Source organism: Temnothorax americanus, unplaced genomic scaffold (genome assembly GCF_048541705.1).
Source record: "Temnothorax americanus isolate GAGA-0224 unplaced genomic scaffold, ASM4854170v1 Scaffold13, whole genome shotgun sequence".
Classification (NCBI taxonomy): domain Eukaryota; kingdom Metazoa; phylum Arthropoda; class Insecta; order Hymenoptera; family Formicidae; genus Temnothorax; species Temnothorax americanus.
This window is the reverse complement of record NW_027509264.1, coordinates 3,007,245-3,031,125: the sequence shown is the minus strand read 5'-3', so window position 1 is coordinate 3,031,125 and position 23,881 is coordinate 3,007,245. Positions and strand designations below refer to the sequence as shown.

The window sequence follows — 23,881 nt, the reverse complement described above, 5'->3', positions numbered from 1 at the left end:
CACTATAAACAATAATTACTAATTAAACAATTATTAATAAAAATAGTGAACAGCCAAGCTGTCCAGGATATCATCCCCCGAGGACGGGAGGTATAGGGTACGGTACGAAGGACTCCATAAATCTTCGGTTTTTTTGGTCGTTTTATTTTATGTATTCACAAACGTTACAATTGTCGACTACGCGCCCAAACTCGCATAAGCCATTCTACACGCGTCATACGATACATTATCACTCGTGGCCCCTCCGAGAGGAGAGGCGGCCCTTTGCGTACGATTTATAATCTCTTCACTCTCTTCCCGAATCCCTAAGCCGGCGTTCGTCTGTAATTTACTTTGTGTGTATATAAGCGTACGTGTATATCTATATATATAAGTATCCTTTTTATCATTGTTTTTATTATTTACAGTCGTCGCGCGATGCGCGCTTAATGTGTCCCGCGAAGCCACGTGGACTGGTCGACACCTGGGGTTGTCTTCTCGCCTCCCCCCTCCCCCCCGAGGATTTCCTGCCGATCCAGGCGGCTCCGTGTCGGAATTTGAAAAAATATGTGGCATCGTATCTTCAACGAAAGGCTTGGACTTGATAGTTTCATCCTTTATCTTTAGGCGGCCTCGCACTTCCCGAGGACCGACCCTCGGTTGCTACGAGAGTTCTCCCTAGCGATCCTCTAAAACGTTATCCTACCTTAAAATTCGCGGCGCTATTATTCTTTTAATTTCCCCCCCCCCCCTCCTCTATATATTTTCTTCCTCTTTATTGTGCACCATCTGGAAATGCATGAGTAACTGCGACTTTTTATAACAGTCCGGAAGTTTAAGTTCTTCTCGAAGGCACTATTGTACGCGGAACGAAAATGCGGCCCGAAGGAAGTGACGCCCTTTCCGAGTTCGGTACGTCCCCGGACGAAGCCTCGGGGGTCTCGTTTAAATTCCCAACGAGAGAGATACCGGGGGCTAGAGCAATCGGCTAAAGCGACTAGACTTCGTATAGAATAATTTCGCACAAACGCAACGCCGATCTCGCGATTCAATTACAATAAAATTAATGACTGCGCGCAACGTAAGGTAGAAAAAAAAAGTTAATGAGGTGAACGGTACACAAGCAGGATTTCCCTGTACCTCGTACGAAACGGACACCGAGATAAAGTGAGAAATGACACATTAGCGATAGATGTCAACATATCATGGGTAACACATTGCGTAACATAAGTAACGTTATCTCTTGAGATCGGATCGCGATTGACGATTGACGATTGATCGAGGGCAAAACGCGCGGATTCGTCTCTGTGTAAATGTAATTTTGCGCTCGTCTCTTCTCACCGCCGAGGATGCCTCTCAGTAAAAATCACTCACATTCCTGTGCTCGTTCAAGGAGGGATCACGCTAACAAATTCGGCCTCTTTCAAAGTCGACGCTTTAATTTGCTTTCTCTTTTTCGCCGTGTCGCTAATTTAAAAAAAACGAGAGCTTATATATCAATATCAAGGTATATAAAAAAAATGGCACTATTACAAAAATGGTAACGTTATAAAATATAATTCTATTTATAGAGCTATATGTTATTCGAGAAAGGGCGTCTTAATCGATTATTTCGTTCGGCGAAACGTAACGTTAAGTGCGAGTTTATTCAAATCGTTGAAAGACTATGTAACGATACGAAAAAGAAAGAAAAAGGGGAAAAAAAAGAAGAAAAAAACAGAATTGAAGCGACAGATCTAAATCCGTGATAAAGATCGTTAATAAAGATAAGAAAGATAAGATAAGTTTAGTGAAAAACGAACCGATGATTCGAAAAATTAATATAATACGGTCCCTCCTCAAAACGCACCACATCTCCACACTGGTACGTAAACATAATCATCTCTTGCGATCTAGTAGTGTATAATCTTTATATGAAATATTTTTTTTTATACATTTTCTTAAAGTTAAAATCAAAAACCAATAACCCCACCCACTTTGTTTTATCATAAGCCTTAAATGTAAAAATTAAGATTTATTAGCGGTATATAAGTAACAATATATAAGAACTTATGATATACATATATATATATGCAATATGTAATACATATATATACATATATATGTATATGTATATATAATAATCTTTTTTTTTACATTTGGGGTCGATCTCGTGGCGTGGCTGTTCACCGAACTTTGGGTAAAAACTATGTACATTATGTTACATTTCTGTCTTTCTTCTGCAAAAAAAAGGGCGGAAAACAATGTTGCGTGATAGCATAACGTACGTTAGATATGAAACGGTGCGATTACAGTGAGAAAAATCGGCGCCGAGAGTACTTCTCGATTTCTTTGCTTCCTTTTTTTTCCCTTTCTCCAATCGAACATCAACGTTTTACTTCGGAGCGTATTCCCGTATTCTCCTCCCGTATTTAACGATTGCCAAAGCACGCCACGAGAAACAAGCCTTGAATAACATTGTAAGCCGATCGATACATCTAGCTTGTAAACTTATCGAACTAAGATCTTATATCTCGTTTAATCGTACGCTATATAAAGGTGTTTATATAGCTTAGAACTATGGTCACTGGCTTAAAAACCTACAAGGTACATCTAAATCGCTAAAAATCGAACTATGAAAATATGTACAATAATCAATGAGCACGTAGTTCCGATTTACTTTTATTATCTCCACTCTCTCGCCTGGCACTCGTCTGTACATATTTATTATATCGTGACTGATAAATCGATAGGAAAATTATTTGTGCTAACAACTGCCCCTCGTCTGTTCGACAATCATTCTTCTCTCTCTTCCCCCCTTTCTTTTCCTCCTGCCCCGAGCTCAAAAACGCTTTTATTTTCTCTCGTCTTCGCGTTTATTCTCGGTTCGTGGTAACTTGATAAACATTAACGTGCGCAGTTTCGTTGTACATCCGAAATATATCAATACAGACGAGACACGAGTCCATCGCGCTGATAAATTGATTTTTTTTTTGCTTGCAAATTGGACAACGCGATCGCGCGTTGAATCCTCATTTTTTGCGTACGAGCTCTTGTTTTCGAACAGACGTAGAAACCTTCGATTGTCGCCTCTTTTAAAAATCATCGTCAGCTTTCGCTATCAATGTGCCCTCACGGAAGCAACGTGTCGACGAGCGCGTCTCTTTCTTCTTCTTTTTTTTTTGTTAGTTAAGAATAAACGTTTATTCCCTCAAGAGTGATACGCATTTTATTCCTTACGGTTCAGTCCTACTCAATTTTCTAGTCGTTTTACATTCGTAATTTATATTCACAAAATCGAAAGTCAATTAACGAGTGATATTGTAGCGCGTTTAACTCTTTATTACTATCAACGTTTAAGTGTCGCCCATAAAGGTGTATCGATACTCTAATTTGTAATCTCGATCGATGATACTATACGAAGCCCGATTCCGTCTTCGTAGAATTTCAATTTTTCTTTGTATTATGCCCTGCCTAACAGCGAAAGAAAGTTTCGGTTGGCATAACAATGGGAAGACGAAGAGAGACGGGAAAAAAATCCACAAAAGATTACGCGGGGAAATGCAATTCGTTCGAAACGAATGACTTTGCGTTTTATCCCGTCCGCCTATTGCGATTAACGTTACGCAAAATCTGTTCCCTCATTTTTCTACTCGGTCTCGAGAAATGCTAATGTTGAATATTGTGCAACTGAGACGTTTTTGAAAGGCATTTTTACGCGTGCCGCTCGAACGAATAAAAACATTCGGTATCGCGGTCAGAAGTGTGCCCGCCGTGCATAACGTTACACGACTGTTACTTAAACATACAGATTTTTCACGTAATAACATATTCAACGGGGGAAAAAAAAAATCGAAGCTACTTGAAACGACGATGATTACAGCCGTTTCACGCGTCACGTTTCACAAAGGCATCTTTTCCTTTCTAGTATTCTCTTGCTAATCAACGCTACCACCGTTCACTTTCGCTCAAGCGTTATTGCTCATACCGTGATAACTGTTATCGCGGTAATCTTAATTTCTTTCTTTTTTGTATAAATCCTGTAAACAATGTGTAATATAGTACGTAACGGCTCGATGCGTGACTAGTATGCTCAGGACGACATTAGGATACGAACGTTATAACAGTCCCCTGCGTTCGCACGAAAGCGTCTCATCATCCTTTCGAATATGCATTTTACAAATAGCGTCTAGCGTGACCGATCGTCAATTTTCTTAAGGAATAAAGAACAACCATCGATACAATTTACAAAATTCGTTTGATTGATCGACTGATAAAAACGACCAGTGCGTATCGATTTTTTTTTCTATTTACAAGTTACTCGACGAGCGCATCACTCTCTCTCATGATGTGAAATAAATACGATAAATCAATCTTCGTAACGCTTTCATTTCATCGAAATGTATTTTTTATATATAATTATTGCGTAGACAGCGTACGTATAAATATATGCAAACTTGATTAGTGCGAATAGCATATTAAGAATTCGTTAAGTGATTTCTAAAAGCTCGATTCCAAAAAGGATGGCTTTGAATTGAAGAGTCTAAAAAAATTCACGGAGATCAATGTAACAACGTTAACTTTTCTGTAAGATCTGTGTCATGTTCACATGAATGTTCTGTGATCTACATTTTATGAAAAATATATATGGCAAAGTTCACATATATGTATATATTATACAGATATTTATATAATATATAGATATGTTTATATATATTACATGAAAGTACGCCACGATTACGTTAAGTCTTAAAATAGAAGCTCAGAATGTAACAATTAACTGCTACCACTTCGAGACTAAGTAAATTCTTGGTATATTTCAATGATATAAAGGACGTGTGTAATTGTCTCCTATAAAAAGAAAAATTCTACTAAAAAAAAGAAAAACAAAAAGAGCGTCTCTCTCTCTCTCTCTCTCTCTCTCTTCCAATAAAAGATGTCAAATATTCGCGGAAAAATTGGAGCTTAAGTGACTTCGATAATCAGAAAAGACGGTATAAATTCAATATCAGTTACATAGATATATATCTACACAACCAAGTGTTTACGAATTATACGATTAGTCTCTGAATTTACACAATACAATAATCAAATGTAATGTAATAATATTTAGGCGCTTATTCGTTAAATACATTATTTAGTCTTTATGCTGTCTTTTGAATGAAGGTAGCATTTCATCTTTTTGTACATCAAACAAATTCGCTTGAGCAAACAGTATCTTACGGCACGTTTCCGCACATGTACGATACTGTTCATCTGTTCGAGTCGTTGCTATTGCATAAGCGTTAAGATATATGAAATAAAAGCGTGACTGAAAGAACTAGGATATATACATTCCCATCGTTATTTGTTCCATGTACACACACGCATTCTCATCGTTTTTCTGTCTTTAGTTGTATCTCGTAACGTATTTAAACAGCGCAAACAATATAAGCAGCTAGTGAAAATATCTTTCGCAACGCGCCATCATGCCGAGGGGTTTAAATATCGGTAGATACGATCTTAAACACTAAATCACGGTTCTAAATCTAGATCAAGAATTTACCTTGTGGAGACTTGCATACTCCCTAGCGATAATCTTTAAGATCACACAAATAGGACCTGGTATGATTTCCACTCTTGCGGTTACGAAACTGCTTCCCAATAACATGTATTACCAAAAATACTATCGCCACTTCGTCTTGAGGGCGATTCAACAGTTTCTGCCACTTTTACAAGATTATCCAAAATCTCGTCGTCGCACGACTTCATTTTTGAGAAGTAGACGAGCCCTCTGTCTTAATCGTGACGGATTTGCTCGCTTCGGACTTCGAACTGACTTGAGTTCGTTCTCTGGCAGTGACTTGCGAGTTGCTCGCCTCAGAAGGCTTCGTGGAAAAACCAGAACTCTGCCTCTGATTTCGAGACTGCTGCTTGCTGAGATCTCGCTGGCTGCTAGACGACGTGGAGTCATTCCGTCGCCGAAAATGATACATTTTAGAACCAAAAGAACCAGCCCTAGTTCGAAGCTGCGATAAATGCGACTCTTGCGCGTTTGGCAGTGTATTATAGTCGTCTGAGAGTAGACATTCTCTGTTTGTCAGTGTATCCTCTCTAGCACTTTCAGAAACACTTCTATTACGTATTCTTGCAGCTTGGAGCATCTCACATATTTGCGGCTGTAAAAGAATAATACAAATGTTATGTATTATAGAAACCAGCTCTATTATAAATGCTATTAGAAAGACAATTAAGAGTGACAAATAAAAATCTGTTTTTGCAATAATACTCACTACTTCTACCCTGAAGTCTTCGATGCTTTTGAATTTTGACAGGTACTCTTGCAATTTAGGATCCACACGAAGCTGATCAGAGTTCTTGTAATATTTCAAAAACGCCCAAAATTTCTCCAATCCGTACAACTGTCCTATTGGTTCAAACAATTTGATTTAATATTAGTATGATATTACATTATATTAATATAATCTACGTATATAAGCCTTAATGTCAAATTATATTCTAATTTGTCGTGTAATTACTAATCAAAATCTAGGTTTAGGATAAGAATATGTTTTTGACGTTAGTAAAACACTCGATTTGCTATTGCACAAATCTACCGTTTAACTATCATACGATAACATAGCTAAACAACCTATTTTGTGCTGATTTATTTACTTCGTGACAAATAGAAGGGCATCTAATAGAATCTTAATCTTTACCGTTTTCGTAATCTTGTATTGTTTCCATTTGAAAATCTGTATATAACGTATGTCTAAATTTCTTCTCCAAGCCATAACTATAAAATCTGAAAAGGCACTCTAATCCGTATCGGTATCCTTCGCAGGCATCTTCTTTGGCTACAGTTCTAAATTCCTCGTACATAGTACGATTGAAATTTTCGCGCAAGAAAAACGACCAGAAACGGAAAAGAGTGTTCATCTCTTGCGATTGTCCGATACCCAATCGTTTGCGCTCTGAAAAGACACGAATACGGATACATAAGTAAAACTCTTGATTCAATATAATCATACAATTTGTTTAAGTAATAGTCAGTTAAAAGCATTTCTCCGCACAGATATTTCTCTCAGTCGGGAAAAGAAGACAAAAAAAAGAATATCATCATCTTATAACCGTTTAAATCAATGGTTTAAGAAAATATCGTTATATTGCTGATACCTTTCAAGCAGCGCGAATGATATTTGTGATATGCTTGTTGAGTAAATCCATTGTCTTTCAACAAAGCGTGACTCGGATGCTCGCAGATACTGGGAACACTTCCGTAACTGCTAGCAAGGTAACCCTCGTTAGGACTTGTGCCTGCGCTACTCCTGAAACAAAATAGAAAACAAATTTAGAGCATATACGCAAAGCGAACGTAAATTTTCATTTTTCCATTGATCGTTATTCAGATTAAAACCATTCTACAAAGTAATTTCTTCAGTCGGGAAAAGAAGACAATATATAAATGGATTCATCACGTCGTATTTCTTATTAAGTAGAAATATCATTAGTGATATCTAATATAAATTAATGAAAACTAATGGCAAAAAAAAATATAATTACGAGATTATAATGTCATATTACTTTTAATTTACAAGCTATGTGTATTTCCATAAAAACTAGCAATTGTTTCCTTCCGTATAACTTTAATTTTTACGCTTTTTAACATTTCTACACGTTAGTAACGAAATCTTTCTTTATACCGAGGAATCGAAAGTATATTTTGGTCTGAGCCGCGAAATTTATAGCAAACTAATATCACATACCCTGTGGAATATGTTCGGGGACGATGTTCTCGAACGTCCATAATCCAGCCGATATGATGCTCCACTGGAGGATTATTGCTGTGACGGGTCTTCCTTTTCCGTGGCGTCCTCTCATCAACAGAAGGTCCATCTTTCACAACGGCGAAGAAGCGAGGCGCAGCATTTCTTCGCCCTTCCCTGGCACACAGTTTATCGCTCCAGCGATTCTTTTCCGGTCTGTGATCCTTCTTATCTGGACTTGAACTTGGAAGCTGTTGAACGAAATACATAGCTTCAAACGTGATATTTTTCTACGAGCAATTTTTTATCTCACAAAAGTTACCTGAAATACCTGTAATGACGAAGTCGACTGCAAAATTTCAAAATCTTCTATAGCGGAAGGAGGTGGCGGTGGAACTTCCGGATTCGCTTTTCTTGGAGCTTTTGGTGCCATTTTCTCGAAATCTTCCTGACTGACCACATTGACCGTTTTGTAGCTCCCAATGGACGAAGAAGAGCCGTACTGTGCGTTAACATTTAACTCATTAATATTCTTAGTCTACTTGTTTTCAACAATAATTTTAAGAAAATAAAGTTATAAATCTTACTCTTTGAAAATTTTGTCTCCGTAATTCTTCCTCGAAATAATGTAATTGGTCGTTGATAGCCTGTACTAACTCTTGAGTCATTTTTACTCTTGTAGTCCAATCTCCCGTTCTATCATAACCTTCGTGCTTCGGGATTCTAGATGACGCGGGGCTGATTTGTGTGAATATTAATATTTTATTAATATCCTTATCTGACAATTCGTTATCGTCATCATCATCGGTCCTGTAACAATTATATGTAATCGAAATATCAGTAATCTGCTACTAAGTGTTAAAAGATAAAATAATATTCTAAGTAATGGCTCTTCTCTCAAGATGCTATAAAAAAATTCAGATTTCAGAGTTACGTCCTTATAAACTTTAAAATTGAACAAATTAAAGACTTTAAGTTTACCGCAACAAGTAGAAATTTTTTATAAAGACCTAAATTGAATCATATTACTTGAACAATAAGTACTCTGAAACATTTTAATATTTACTCAATATCAACTGACCATTCTGAAAAAGCATTAAGTCGACCAGTTGGTGGCGGCGAGTCGAGTTCTTCATCAAATTGAAAATCCAGTTCTTCTCGTACTGCATTTTTGACGATTTCAGATTTCTCTTTCTCTTCTAATCTGTTCTTGTGTTTGACTCTTCTTTTCACCTGTAAACAGTTCGTTTCCATGAATCCCAAATTACTTTCATCTGCGCAAATTCCTGTAGTTTAATACAACGAAAAATAAAAGGGCAGTTACCTCTTTCCAAGTATTGTCGCTTGATGAATCCGATTCTCCATTCAGTCGTTCTGATAAATTGTCTATAGTAAAATCTATAGTAGCCAGTGATTTATTGTTTTCCTTTGTCTTCATAGGATTATTATTAGGAAGAAGATTCATCATTTCTGCCATTGCCAATGTTTCCTTTATTTTATCGCGGATCTTGTTCGTTTGATTATTTTTATTTGTAGCAGTAAATTCATTAGTTCTTTCTGTTGTCGGTATAAACTCTGGCACATTAGGATTTAGAATCTCGTTTATCGACGAAGAATTTATTTCTGATTCGCTATGTCTTCTTACTGTTGAAATGGAATTGTAAGATTCAAACACACGAGGTACTGGGGGAGCAGGCATTGTAGGTAAAGGCTTCGCGACAGGACAAAATGTAGTTTCAGAGGTAGGAATTACTTCGTTTTGAAATGGGACAAGCTGTAGTAAGGGATTTGAAAAGGCAATATTACTGGCTATATCCGAGATAGGCCATTTTGACGGCTCGAAACTTGTTCTAATCTGAAAAATAAGAATGTATATTATTAGAAAAATTCGTTATTATATGCACGTACGTAAGGAACGTATACACAAAAGTTCGAACAATTATAATGTAATAAATTATATATGTAAAGAGGTCTACTATCAAACCCCATTCATCGAACTTAAAATAAGCTCTAATGGTGTCAGCGAATCCTCTTCTATTTGTTCTAGCACAAATTTTTTATCTAGCACATATGTAACATGCTAGATTTTTTTGAAAATATGTGCTACACGTACAATCGATTTTGTCAGACAACGCGCGCCACGCGCTATTTTATTTATTTAAAATATGTTTTTAATACCTTATATCCATCTTCTTCTTGTAACAGCTCCAGTTTATCAGATTCCGAAACTGCACCTATCACCAGTTCTATATCCATCGTTAAATGTTGCACACGTTGAAAAGATGCGATCAGAGTGAGAGGTAAATATCCTTGAGCATTCATTTTACGACGTAGGAAGAAGTCCTTCACAAGATTTTCTTCAGAAAAGTAATACTCTCTGTACAAAAAAATGAAGAATTCATGTAAAATAAAATACAATATACAAATTATATCGGTATAAAAAATATAAAGGTTAAACTTACATTTGTTTTCGTATATATTCTTTTAATGTGATAGGATCTACGTAATTTGCATTATTAAAATAGCATGTTCCCATATAAGGTATCATATATCCAGAATCCGTAGATTCGTATTTTTGGGTCTGCAAAAAAGAAAAGAAAGAAAACGTTACGCCATATCTATCGTGAAGAAGTGGAAAGTACAAATGAATAAACTTTGAAGGTTTTCAGTTCTACTATCCCGTTATCCTGTTATCCATCAGAATGTGGTCAGATAACCCAGCTTGATCATCATTTCACCAAATTGCAACTCGCGATAATAATTTAAGCTGCGTATATCAATAGGAAATTACCTGTACATCCGTAGCGTAATTCGTATACTCCTGATCGTATCGGTGTCTAAAACCACCGCGTCCGCGCCCGCCCCGTCCTCCTCTACCTCTGTAATTTCTCCCGCCGCGTCCTCGTGAATTATATCCCGTCGATCTATCGTAGTCCCTTTCACGCCAGTGCTCGCCGTCGTTCGCTGTTTATCACGAGAGAATCATAATTATCATTTATATTCGTTTGTCTCTGTTATCGCGATATGAGCATATTGCGATTTCAACATACACACAGATATATCATTATGCATACAAATATTACCTTCGCCATTTCTTTCCCTATGATTTTGAAATCTCGGTGATCGCATAGTCCCACGGTTCTGCGCCAAGTCAATCTCAAGCGGGACCCATTTTTGTTTATTCGCTGTACAAACGGTAATCGGAATAGAAATTGAAAAATAACACCTCTCATTTACATTTCAAATGGAAGCAAGCCATTTGAAAGTTAAGTTATTACGAGACATTTGTTACATTAACTGTACGCAATTATCTTATCACAATGAATTCCAAATGCACAAACCGACTTCCTCACCTTTCCTTTTCTTTTCGCCGTTATCCATATGCTCGTCGCTATCGTCTTGATAGTGAATTTGCTGCTCCTTGTTCTCCTTGCCTTTGCTCTCGATAGTGTTGGACGCCTTGAAAGTACTTGGTTCACCATTGAGCACACCATTTTGTTTTGGAGGAGACACAGTTGCTTTCCTCTGTATTAAAAGAGAAGATGATATCGTCTAAACCGTATAAACATAAAAAAATAAAAACCAGTAAAGCATAAAAGAAAAATAAAAGATGGCCTAGGTATGTGTACGCATGTGTACAAATAATGAACGCTTCTCAGACATAGAAATTTTTATCTGAGGTGACATAATATTCGATATATTTCTCTAGCAAAATTTCTACACTTGCAGATGCACGTAAATCATCTGCGAGCTCTAGATTTTGCATAGTTCGCTACGTAATAAGAAATATTGTTTATGGCAGTTAAAATGAATGAAATCCAAGGGTATAACTTTCCAATTAATTAACTTATTAACATATGCACACTTTTAAACGCACATGCATTAAAGTAATAACTTACTTAGCAGTTTATTAAACAAAAATTAAATAATAATGCGCACCTCTTGTGTTCCTAAAGTAGGCCAGTCTCCAATATTCGTAAAATCGCTTGCCTGTCGCAATATAAAAAAATATATGTTAAAGAAAATGTTTGAGATGTTTTAAAATGTTTGCAGCGTGTGCATTAAAGAAAATAAGTATTTTAAGTATTTCAAATTTTTTTTTTAATTTTATTATAACTCGAAAAATCCAAGTCTTTCAAACAACTTATATTTATATAAACATTTGTTTTTCCTTTTTCTGAATTCATCTCTTAAAACATTGAAATATAATTAAAAATTATACCACGTACGTTTTGTTAAATAAAAAAATACGCGATAAAATATATTTCATCATTGGCTTATTGTCAGTCAAAACTTTTCTTTTAAAGATTCGATTGACATCTTAATTAAAGTGCTAAATGTCTATTTTTATCATTCTAGGTAGTGGATTTCTTCGAAAACAATTGCGTTTAGTTGTTTATGTTACATTATAAATGGCATATATCTCTCAAAGTATCGTAAAAATAAAAAATTATCTTTTAAGCTTACAGCATAATCGTGCATGCTATAAAATTGCTTATCTTCTTAGACGACTTATAAGTACACGCGCACTAAATGAATAAGAGAGAAGATAAAAACAAAAAATATATCACGTACGTTTTGATTGAATTTCCTCCTATCTCTGGGAGCTCTGACAATTGTGGGCTGGGCACTGCTTTCAACACCATTTTCTGCGAATAAAAAGAAGCGTTTTTACCTAATAAATATTAAAAAAAAACCAGTTATATAAAATTGTACGTAATACGTTTCTACTAATATGAATTAATATCATAAATTTTGCAACAAAAATATATTTTTTCGAGGGCTATAGATAAAGAGCTATAAATAATGAATCTTTATTCCGACATTTAAAAAATGAAAAGGATACACGGAAGTGTTATTTTAGCGAACCGGACGCTACCGGTAGCAGTGAAGAATTTTGCATATAACAGAACTCGCGCAGAATTCGGATAGCGGATTCTAATAATTCAGGATAGCGTGTCGAACATCTTCTTCCCCCCCCCCCCTCGAAAGCGGTCTCCGAATAATTATATCTTTATCGGCTCCTTCGTAACCTGTGTTCCAAACCGCGTGACCTCGATTATCTTTACCGCACACACGCAGACGCGCGTGGTTTCACGAATATTTTTATCTGCGACATCCGACGTCGGGTCGGAGGTGGGGAGGCGGAGTAAATGCAAGCGGCCGAACGAAAAATTTCGATACAAAAATTCATCTCCTCCATTCACTTTGACTCGCTGTATGCCCAATTAATTATATCTTTCTCTCCTTTGACGAAATTTCTCCGTAGGTCTTATTACCGCTGTGGACGAAATATTTGATTTTGCAATAAATATCAAAAGAGATAAGTTCGGGAAACCACAATGCACTCGTAATCGAGGCAGGGTCATTAGAGTAAGAATTAAATTGATACACCGGTAATTAAGAAAGCAATACGTTATATAAATTACAACATTGTAAACCATATCGCCGGGAATAATGAGGTGAGCTCGTATTGTATGTTAATGTTACACAATGCGCTTTTAACACAATTGAATATGGTATCCGTCACAAATTATAATTGGACCTCGTTTTTATTTTTTTTTCTCTCGTACTTTCTTATCGTACACTGTCTATCGTTCGTAATTTATTTTTTATCTCAAAGAATTGCATTTTTGTTACATTTATGAGTTCTGTAATTATACTACCTATATAATTATGCGTCATCACTTTAGATTCTCTTTAGCAGTTCTGCGCGTCACGTTTGAGACTTAATTGAAGTAAGTTCGGTGTACAGGTCCAAAGATCTAAACGAAACGTCAACAGCTTTCGCGATTTTTTTGAAATTTACTTTACTCGTAGTTGGGTTTTATTTTTACGATTAATATTTACATTTAATTTTGTCTTTATGCCAAGGAACGCCGAAGTCGGACAATTATGGCAAATTGCCCCGTACGATGTAGGCGTTCGAAATAATAAACGACTCAAATGCGATTTGGAAGCATTCTCTCCCAATAGGACGAGCGTAAGATGAAACCCTTGTTCTCGACGAAACAAACTATTTGAGAGCTTACTAATTAGTTATGCTCAATAATGAACCTCGGAAATGATGGTTGTTTTGCGCGAATCTACTTTTATTCTCTTCTTTCAATAATTTCTTTAATTGCGTTTACTTCTTGAAAGACTGTCTTTAATTAAAGTAAAACATAAAGATAAAATAAGGCTTTCGCTGTTCGAGGATTAAACGAAGATTATAAAATATATTTATAGTCCGCGTGGCACGACCGCGCGATTTATCGACCGACTTTAATGTCTCCGTTGGAAATTACGTTTGCTAGGATGCGATAATATGTGTCACGAGGTGCAATAACGCCGCGTAATTCCATCTACGACTCGGCGTGATCTGAATGTCAGCGGAATACTGCCGAACGCTAACCGGAAGTTACAGAACAATACGCAATACTCGCATTCGTAATTCTTGTCCGGCGATAAAAGTTAAAAAAAAAAAAAAAATGCACTCGTAAAGCACGAGTGCAAAATTTAATGATTTAAGTCGAGTCGTAGACAAAACGAGTCGATAACACCACAATTATGGCAGACAAATGCGCGCTTTTAGGTATCTACGAGCAACGAGAATGCGCAACTAACAAGCTTTGCACGCAACAAAGTGTGAACAATTAAAATAAATCGAATAAATTACAGTTCGGATTTATTATCGTAAATCTCAGTAGACTATCCTCACTTAAAGAGAAAAATACAGTTGCGAAATCATATAAAGTAAAATTATCCATTTTTATGGCCCTTTTTCTCATTATTAACATATTCAAATCATGTTTTTATTTATTTTTTTTCTTCATATAATAAGCTATATTTTGATCGATTATTGATCGCTTCTTTCTAAAGAAACTTTTTCTGAATTTTAACCGCGACTTGGAAAAAAAAAGAGTCAGTTCTCTGACTGCCCATAATTTTTGGCAAAATCATAATTTTCTAAAACCTGAGCGATCGAATTATAGTACATTCATCCCTAAAGAGATTAAGAAATATTATAAAAGGTTCAGACACCATTGCGGTGTCAAATTTGTATCGCAAACTACATCTAATTTGCATATGAGGAAACAGCGAAAGTATCGACTCACTAAGAGCAACGTTTTCACTCTCGTCAATCTTCATCGCGCGTACACGCGACCTCTCGGTCTTCTCCGGTTTAACAATCCAACCCGTTCCGCTCCCGTTGTCGCGCCCAAGTCGCGCGGTCTAATTAAACTGCGCTCTCAATTGCATCAGCAATCATGAGAGTAACCAGGTGGTGTATCGCGCAAACGAAAAATTCCGCGTGCATTTCAATGCCTCACAGATATACTCCGCGCGAAGATCAGCGTCCGAGGTCCGTTAGGCGAGCGCGCCTCGCCTATCTCAACAAATAATTAAAACAGTTATAAAGGATTAACGATTAGATTCCTCATTCTTCGTTCTTCGACGAAGTCAAACGTCCGCGGTCCATGCGCGAATTGGAACACGTGACCCGCTTTGTGGCCCGGACTCGATGTAAAAGTAACTTTGTAAGCGATGCAACGTGATCGTGATCGATGCCTGAAGTCGCGATTTCGAACGTCGACGAGCTACTGAGAGAGCAGGTTGGTCTCCCAAGGAGCGAACCACGACGACAGAGCCGCAAACGACGGCCTAGAACACGAATACCCTCGTCCAGTGGCTTCAACGTGGATCGCCCGAAGTGGTTTCTATCCCCCCAGACAAACACAAAGTAAATACGTATAAGAAAATACAAAAAAAGTAAATACGAAGATTCGATAAAAAAAATCTCATTTCCTCTCTTCGTTATCCTATCTCGGGTCTATCTTTCTTTACATCTTTATAGACGAAGATATGTGCGATATATGCAGAATTTCTATTGACGGAGGCCGCCTCTCGACGGAGGCCTCGGCGACCAAGTTAAATCGGGAGGCACTGTTCTAAGCGGTTCGAAAAAGCACGCGCAAGGCGCACGATCGCGCGAGATATTTGCCGGTCTAACTATTATCGCGCGGGGCAGTCCGACCGTTCCGAAACAGGTTTCCGTTCTCGCGACTCTCACTTTCTGCGACATATATTTTAATGTGGATCGAACGCGGAGGGGAAAGAGGGGGGGGAAGCGATTGGTCCATTGCGGCAAGACCAAGGCCCGACATTTAAACGCCGTGCGCGTTTAAAGGCTGAACGCGTCCGATCACTCTCCGATAGCGCTGAATCTCTTTTCATTAACGCGGCGTCGCGCGGTTTTTACGTTTCGAGATGCACGAGATTGGAATCCGTCTCGATAAGTGAATTCCGGCCTACTATGTTGGACGGGAATAAAAATCAAGAGGCATTAATTCCGAAAATGCACTTAAATTGCAGATTTATTTCGCGTTCTATTTTTCGCGGAACTCGATCGAGCGTGTCGTTGGCAGAAATTATTTAAATAGCGTTCCCCCCCCTCTCTCTCTCTCTCCTTTCCTCTTCCACACACACGGAGGAAATAAGTAAGATATCCGATTGTAGAACGCAATCGAAAGTTTCTAGAAATGTAACGCACCGATTTAATCCTCCGAGCAAGTGCGAACGTTCGAACACGTGCTGGACTATTAGATAAGAAACGCGTCATTTGGATATCTAAAATAAAAAATAAAATAATTCATACAGATTTCATTCTTGGAGGATTTTACATACTTTTAACTTTTTTATACATTACAAATATATTGTGACTATTAAACGATAAAAACATTCTTCTTCATAAAAAGTAATCAAAAACAATAATTTAGTCTAGAAGATAGAGAATTCGAGTCACATTTCCAGTCTCGTCATCTTCGCCCTATGTTCGCCACAATTCTACGTTATAACTTAGATTTATTGCAATTTATTGGTAGCCTGAGCAGAGTATACCGCACTTTGAAAAATTTAGAGTCGGATAAAAACAGATCTAAATATGTATAAGCAAATATGTATCACCAATCCATATCGGCATCACGAAAAACTGTGGTTAAGAAAAAATCCAAAAATGGAGAATCCGAGTTCACCGGCCTGATGATAAGTTATGTTTGTTTCAACTTATTGGTGGGGTAAGCTGGTATTGCCAAGACCCACCTTTCAAAAATTTAACTTTTACCTGTTATGACGAACAATTACAAAGTGCTGCAACATAAAAAGTCTACAAGAAAGATATTCTCTCCCTTAATATAACCAATTGTGTTTATTTTTATACATGAGAAAGTGTTTATGTCTAACTCCATCTACAGTATAAAATTAACATAACAGATGTGTGTGTTTTGTGTCATGTCAATCTTCATACTCCATATGGAGTTACTGGAGTTAGGCATAAAGAAACAAAAATATATGTTCAATTAATCAAACAAAATTTTTGAAAGTGGAACTTGCTATTTGCCTCATCGATAAATTAAAATAAACATAAATTGTATATCAAGTATGAGAGATTTTATTTAACTTTAGCTACAAAAGCCAGGAAATGGAATTATATATCAAGTAACATATCGAGCGAAGATGATCTCAGGCCGGAAATAAAATTTAGATTTTCCACTTTTCTCAGACTGCATTTCTTTTAACCACGCAATTACGTATTATTCAACTTACGGATGAATACTTTATTCACGAAACATTCTTCTATATTTTATTCCAAATAATATTAAATGTCTCGTGCACATCTCGCATAGTGTATTTACTTCTACGGACGATATATTCATAAAGATTCATTGCATATATGTAGTTTAGCAAAAGATTATTGTTAATGTTATAGTCTTTTTAATTCCTCCTGATTTATAACCTTTACAATTATTTCTTCAATGCTAATAAAAATAAAATACTAAAAAGATTTCTCATTAACGTATAAATTAGCTCATATTTATTGTATGTAAAAAAAAAAAACTGTTATATATTTAGAAACAAAAAAGTGTCTCCATCCACAGGCACCACGAAATGGGATTAAGAAAAAACTCGACAAGTGGAGAATCTGAGTTCACCACCGGCCAATTCACTTTCGCCTAATGATAAATTAGGTTTGTTTTAATTTATTGGTGAAGCTTAAAGGCTAAGCTTGTAAAGCCCCACCTTCCAAAAATTTATACTGCATGTATTAGAAAGGAATGGATAATTTATGGGTGGAGCGTAAAAGCAAAGCTTGTAAAGCCCCACCTTCCAAAAATTAGATGTATGTGTTAGAAGGAAGGAGATATTCAGTCCCTTGTTATAACCAATTGTGTTTATTTTTATACATGAGAAAGTGTTTTTATGTCTAACTCCATCTATAGTATACAAAAATTAACATAACAGATGTGTGTGTGTGTGTGTGTGTGTGTGTGTGTGTGTGTGTGTGTGTGTTGTATCACGTCAATATTCATACTCCATATAGAGTTAGCTATAAATAATTTCTTCGTAAAAATACGAAGACTTGTAATTGACGCAAACAGAAATATATGATTCAATATATAATGTGTGAATATATGATTCAATTAATCAAATGAAATTTTTGAAGGTGGAACTTGCTACTTGTCTCATCGATAAATTAAAATAAACATAAATAATATATAAAGTAATATCGAGCGAAGATGATCAGCCGGAAATAAAATTTAGATTTTCCACTTTTCAGACTGCATTTCTTAACCACGTATTTACGTATTACTTAACTTACAAATAGGTACTTTGTTGTTTACTCACGAATCGTTCTATATTTTATTCCAAGATATGGTACTAGATGTCTCATGCATATCTCGTATAGTTATTTACTTCTACGGATGATATATATTCATGATTATTCATTACATATATTTCTATAGTTTATTAAGAGATCTTGTAATCATTTTAGTGTTCCTCTTGGTCTATAACCTTTACAATTATTTCTTCAACGTGTTAATAAAAAATAAAATATTAAAAGCATTCTTTTCTTACAAACATATAAATTAGCTGATATTCATTGTATATGAAAAAGTGTTACATTTAACTAAACTGTTTTCATAGATTCAACGAAAAGTATAAGATAATTGTGCATTGCAACAAAAGAATGCTTAGACGAATAATAAGTATTGTTCAACATTTGAACAATGACTTTAAAAATGTTAAAAATGTTTTCCAAAAAAGTGTTAAAAATTAGAAACTTATGTCAAATTAAAACATTTTTAAACCTACCAAGATAATAAAAAATATCAATTTACATGCAGTTAATAAGAAGATATAGAACGCACGATTACCCCCTATAGACATCTATCGCGGCGCGAAACGAGTGTCAATGTCGTTGCCCTCTCTCGCGCTCTCGTCCCGCATGATCGGGATGAACAAATAGATTATAATTGCGGTACCGCAGATTCGGTGAGTTTCGCGCCGCGCGCCGGAAGTGCGTGCGAGGAGCAAGCGTGCACGTTTCGTCGACGCGCGAATCGAAAATGCCACGATATTATATTTTCGGTAGCGATGCTGAGAGAGCAGCCTCGCTGAAACGAGACGCCGCGTCGCGCCTTCGCGAGGCGTTTAAATCGTCGCGGACACACCTTTGCGAATGTGTGAAAAATGAGAAATACGAAATAAAGGAAGCTCGCTACATCTCTTTCGTTAACGTTTATTGCAGTTGAACGTATAAATTGAGGAAAATCCTAAAATTCTGTGAAGAGGAACTTTGGAGTAAATGTGAAAAACATCCCGCGAATTCTTTCCTTGCAAAAATTAATAGCTTTCTTATTATTTTCTCGTTATTTCGCAGAAAATTTTGTTTCTTGTTCAATCTTTTCTGCAATAATTAGGAAACACTTAAAAAAGTGTATATATATCCTGCAGCAAGGATAAATATCCTTTAAGAGACGCAGGCGGATCTCCTTGACGAAGAAATCTTATCGGTTTGCTCCGCATGAAAAATAAATCGGACCATTCGACATATGCAAATAAATTGCTGAAAGCAACACGTCGATCTCCCCATGCCACATGGATACTCCGATGCCACGTATGTCCGAGACGTGTCGGCAGCGCGGAGATAAGGAGGCAGTCGATCGGGCGGTATACGAGCCTGCCACTTTTATTATCACGATTATCGAACACCCGAAGTAGTGGCGTACGCCACTTGAATTTCTCCTCTTTAATAGCCGCGGTCTCTCTATAAGGAAGGAGAGCCTGCGTTTCGTAAAATTATTAAATATGCGCACACAGATTACGGCAACGAGATTCGTGCCATGCGTTGTTATTAACGAAGGAATTTTCCGAGTAAATTAACATTAAGTGCAGTAGAAGTTCTTCCGCGATTAGATTCCTATACATATAAACGTGTGTACGAGTCTAGAATTCTTTTTCAGGGGGGGGCAAAGATAGATATCGGTTTGAATCGGAGTAAAAAGATGTTCGATAACACGCGGAAACAGCAAGCGGCGATTATACATTTTAACGTTGATCCTTTCCTCGATCGAGGCTCTTGCTCGCTAGACTGCCGTCTTTCCTCGAGATTTTTCAACGCTCGCACACTCGCGCGTTTCTATTTTCACGCGCCTCGTTTCGTAATATATATATATATATATATCTCATCCAAAACAGAGACCTCCCGTACGGGATTTGTCACAGAAACGTTCCGCGTTCTTGCAGTGTGTTTTTAAGCGCGTTTCGAGTATTCTAATCGTGACGAACGCGCGCAATATCACCCTGAACTTCGCCTGGAAATAAAAGTAATTAAAATGATACCGATGTGATTTCAACATTTATTATTCGACGCGTTATAATAGAAATATCGCGTTAAGTGATTAAAGATTGAAAGCTTCTGACGAATTAATCAGATGAATGGCAGATAAATGACCTTTCTCTTCCTTATCAAGAATAATATGAAGCTTGCGTTACGATCTTCAAAGATTAATTATTATCAAGATTTTAGCGAAAGGTAAAATGTCAGGGAGCGTAGCATCTGATAAAATTTACATTAAAAAAAAAAAAAGAAAAAAAAACGTCGAAAGAGCGAGGGGGAAAAAAGAAGAAAAAAGTCATTCTACGGCTGTCATGCACATACTCATGCATATTATTATCTATTAATAGGCAATATTCCGTGAATTAGGATATTTCGACACGACCTCACGAATTTCAGCGGAGACTGATTCAGCGTAAAGTGGCGTGTTAATAAAATGAGATCGCGCGCAAGTTAATAATTATGTAACCGTTATCGCTCCCGCGGTAACAGCTAACAATATCGGAAAGTTTGAAGAAAGGCGATAAGGCTTATTTCGCGCAATCGGGGCTAAGCGCAAGGCCGCGCGCGGTAGAGTTCGCCGGAGCTTTATTTATCGACGGCGCAGTTTATCCCTGCCGAAAAAACGCCGAGGTCAGCACGCGATGCATCTCTAACGATGCAAAACGCCCTAACGAGCGTTCCGTGACAGGTGCCACGCGTAAAATTAATCGCTTAACACACAATTTAGCATTCTCGAAGATTCTCGTCATGGGTTCGAAGAAGATTCTTACCTACAGTTTTGAACTAAAAGAAAAAATTTACAGAATTCCCTTTGTGTCTATATTTCTCTTTTCTGTATTAATGAATGAACTTTCTTCTGAAAAATGATAATAAATAAAATGAATTTAATTAATACAATCGACAAATATAAAAGATCAATATATAAATTTCAAAATTTCAGTTATATAGAATATATGACAAATATTATTATACGTATATATATCTCTAATAATTTGTCTCTACAATACATATTTCTAAAATTGATTAGACATTAATTAGACAAACTTATCAACAAGAATTGAGACTCCAACTCACCGATTGCGCCTCGTTGCTGGTGCTGTTGCTGTTGCTGTTGCTGCTGCGGCTGTGGTTGCAGCACTCTCCTCTCTCTATCGCCCTGCTTGTCGGCACACGTGGATGCCGCTAGGACGTCGGGCGGTTGCGTCTGCGGTTGCGGCTGCGGTTGCGGCTGCAACTGTGGCTGTGGTTGTGGCTGAGGCTGAGGCTGAGGCTGAAGCTGAGGCTGCGGCTGCAGCTGCAGCGGGGGTACAGTCTTGGCGATTTGCGGCGCCGGCGTCACTCGGTTTCTCGTCCAGGGGTTCACCGCGGGCAAGGGGGCCTCGACGTACTTGACCGGCGGGTGCGGTTGCTGGGACGCCGGGTGCGCCTCCGCCTCGGCTGCGCCCAGCTCGTCCCTGTGACGATGGGCCTCCCTCGGGCCGTGGTCGAGGACGCCATTGCGGTCGGCGCGCTCTCTGTGCGACCTCTCGTCGCTGCCGCGTCTACCGGCGCCTCCGCCCCCGACGCCACTGGCAGCACCACGTGGTGGCTGATGGCGGTTGTTGCTCTCGCGTAACCGGTGACGCTCCCGATGGGAGCTCTCGCGATACTGCTCGCGCATCTTCTCCTTGCGCCGGGCGCCCTTCGTGGCGACCGTCTGGAACTCGCCGTCGTTGACGACGCCGCCGTTGTTCAGCCGCTCGGCGTCGCGCTGGCCGCCGTTCTCGTCCTCGCGCGACGACACCGACCCCGACGCCGACGCCGACGCCGACGCCGATCCGTGAACGACGTCGACGTGCGCGACCGGCATGCTCGACGGGCTCCCGTGGCGATCGCGCTTCTCCGCGACGGGTTGCGGACACCGGGTGAATCTCTGACAGGACTTACCGGCCTTCACGCCCGGCACTATTCTGTCCTTGGCATTCGTCGCCGTCTGATGCTGATGCTGATGCTGCTGCTGTTGCTGGTGCTGCTGCGAGTTTTGCTGCAGCTGTTGCTGCTGGAGTTGCTGCTGCGACACTGTCACTTGATCGTCTATGTTCTCCTTGTTGTTGCTCTTGAACGAGCTCGCCCGAGTTTGCGAGGCACCTTTCGGATTCAGCACACTGGCGTAGGACTGGCAGGGCCCCGCCTCCTGCCGCTCGCCGCTCCGAGCGCCACCTTGGCTGGCAAGCTTCGCCGCCATCTTGCGGCGCACGACGTCGAACAAACGGGGGGGACCGGGGACAAAAACACGAGGTTCGCCGAGGGACCCGTGCACGAGGTCGGGCGTACCACGCCGCGCGGTCCACGAATTCTCCTCGATGCCGCTTCTCGCGGAAGCTCCCTCGAGCGACACTCGGCGATCCTCTCGGCTTGGGAGGGAAAGGGGTAGCGGGCGCTCGCCGACGAGGACCGACTCGCGGACGATTCACGGGACGGGGGGCGAAACTAACCTAGCGCGCGTCCTCGCACCTCACATGCTCCTCTTCATGCCGAAGATGGGAAATTCCGTCTCTCGGTAGTCTCGGCGGCGCGGAAAGCGCAACGGGGGTCCGCTTCCGCGACCCGACGCACGTCACCCGAGCGAGGGGGGAGACAGTCTTCCGTTCCCCGACAAGGACGCGCGTGGCGCACGCGGTACGCGGTCGCGCGGACAAAGCAGACGTAACACCTATACGCGCCGACGCGCGGCACCCACGTCGCCCGGTCGTCGCGACGATCGCGCGCGAGGTTCGCCGGTGACGCCGCAACCTCGTGCTCCCCCCGGGTGCGAATTAGGACGAAGCGTGCGCGCGCTGTGACTCGGCGCTTTCGGCGTGAACCACCGCCGCCCGCCGCCGCCGCCGCCGCCGCGAGTCCGCCCGGCCCGGCTTTACGTATCCTCGCGCACGCGGATGCGGTGCGGTCTGAACGGCGCCGCGGATCGCGGATCACGCGGAGGGGCGGGAGGGAGAAAGGGGGGCTACTCACGAGCCCGCGGACGGTCGTCGGAGGGCACCCCGGAACGTGCCACCATACGCGCCTCTCGCGAGGAACTTGCGCGCAACCCCCGCGCAGGTCGAACTCTCGCGTGTATCTCCTCTCGGCCTCTCGGCGAGGGGAGACTTTTTTTCTCCACTTCTCGGCTCGCGGCCCCGCGTTAACTGCGCGACAGCACTTACCCCGACACCACGATCGCGCCAACTCTTCCCGCACCGTTGCCCGCGTGCCTACCAGTACCGGCGTGGCATCGCGTTACCGCGGATTACGTAAACGCGACGCATTTTCGGCGGAGATCTTTCCACGGGAAAACGATACGCGAGACACATGTGGTCAACGCTGGCAAGGCCTCTGACTCTGAACACTCTGAACACGAGCGGGCCGACCGGCTTCCGGTTTGATCGATCACGCCGTACGGACGCCAGGTGGCGCGCCACGCTTCCGCCGGCGCGTTTTCGAATTTCGCGAAAACGCGTCGAGCGTGCCCGTCCACGTGGAAAAGAGTTGACCACGCCGA

At 39.8% G+C, this 23,881-nt stretch overlaps 1 protein-coding gene across 4 annotated transcripts; it reads right to left on the bottom strand.

Annotated features, from left to right (window-relative positions):
- Positions 1-123: 123 nt before the first annotated feature.
- On the bottom strand, positions 124-23,881 carry Larp (La related protein). Of its 4 annotated transcripts, none has more exons than XM_077399584.1 (17): positions 21,439-23,881; positions 12,279-12,352; positions 11,643-11,693; positions 11,057-11,255; positions 10,787-10,888; positions 10,495-10,667; positions 10,166-10,284; positions 9,882-10,080; positions 9,028-9,558; positions 8,785-8,936; positions 8,291-8,513; positions 8,026-8,205; positions 7,704-7,954; positions 7,114-7,265; positions 6,657-6,911; positions 6,231-6,364; positions 124-6,116 (listed from the first exon to the last, which is right to left on the bottom strand). In XM_077399584.1, the coding sequence occupies exons 1-17, from the start codon at positions 22,586-22,588 to the stop codon at positions 5,706-5,708; spliced, it is 4,356 nt and encodes a 1,451-aa protein (XP_077255710.1). In that variant the 5' UTR covers positions 22,589-23,881; the 3' UTR covers positions 124-5,705. The 4 variants fall into 4 exon arrangements, with proteins under 4 accessions (XP_077255710.1, XP_077255711.1, XP_077255712.1 ...); XM_077399585.1 differs by having other exon boundaries at positions 8,035-8,205; XM_077399586.1 differs by having other exon boundaries at positions 11,057-11,228; positions 21,439-23,880.

What these genes read in the sequence shown, in the direction of transcription:
- Larp (XM_077399584.1), bottom strand. Translation starts at nt 22,588, where the DNA reads ATGGCGGCGAAGCTTGCCAGCCAAGGTGGCGCTCGGAGCGGCGAGCGG. An exon ending in CCAGCAACGAGGCGCAATCG is followed by an intron (nt 12,353 to 21,438) that starts GTGAGTTGGAGT and finishes TTTTATTCGCAG; the next exon opens with AAAATGGTGTTGAAAGCAGT. An exon ending in GGAGACAAAATTTTCAAAGA is followed by an intron (nt 8,206 to 8,290) that starts GTAAGATTTATA and finishes GTTAACGCACAG; the next exon opens with TACGGCTCTTCTTCGTCCAT.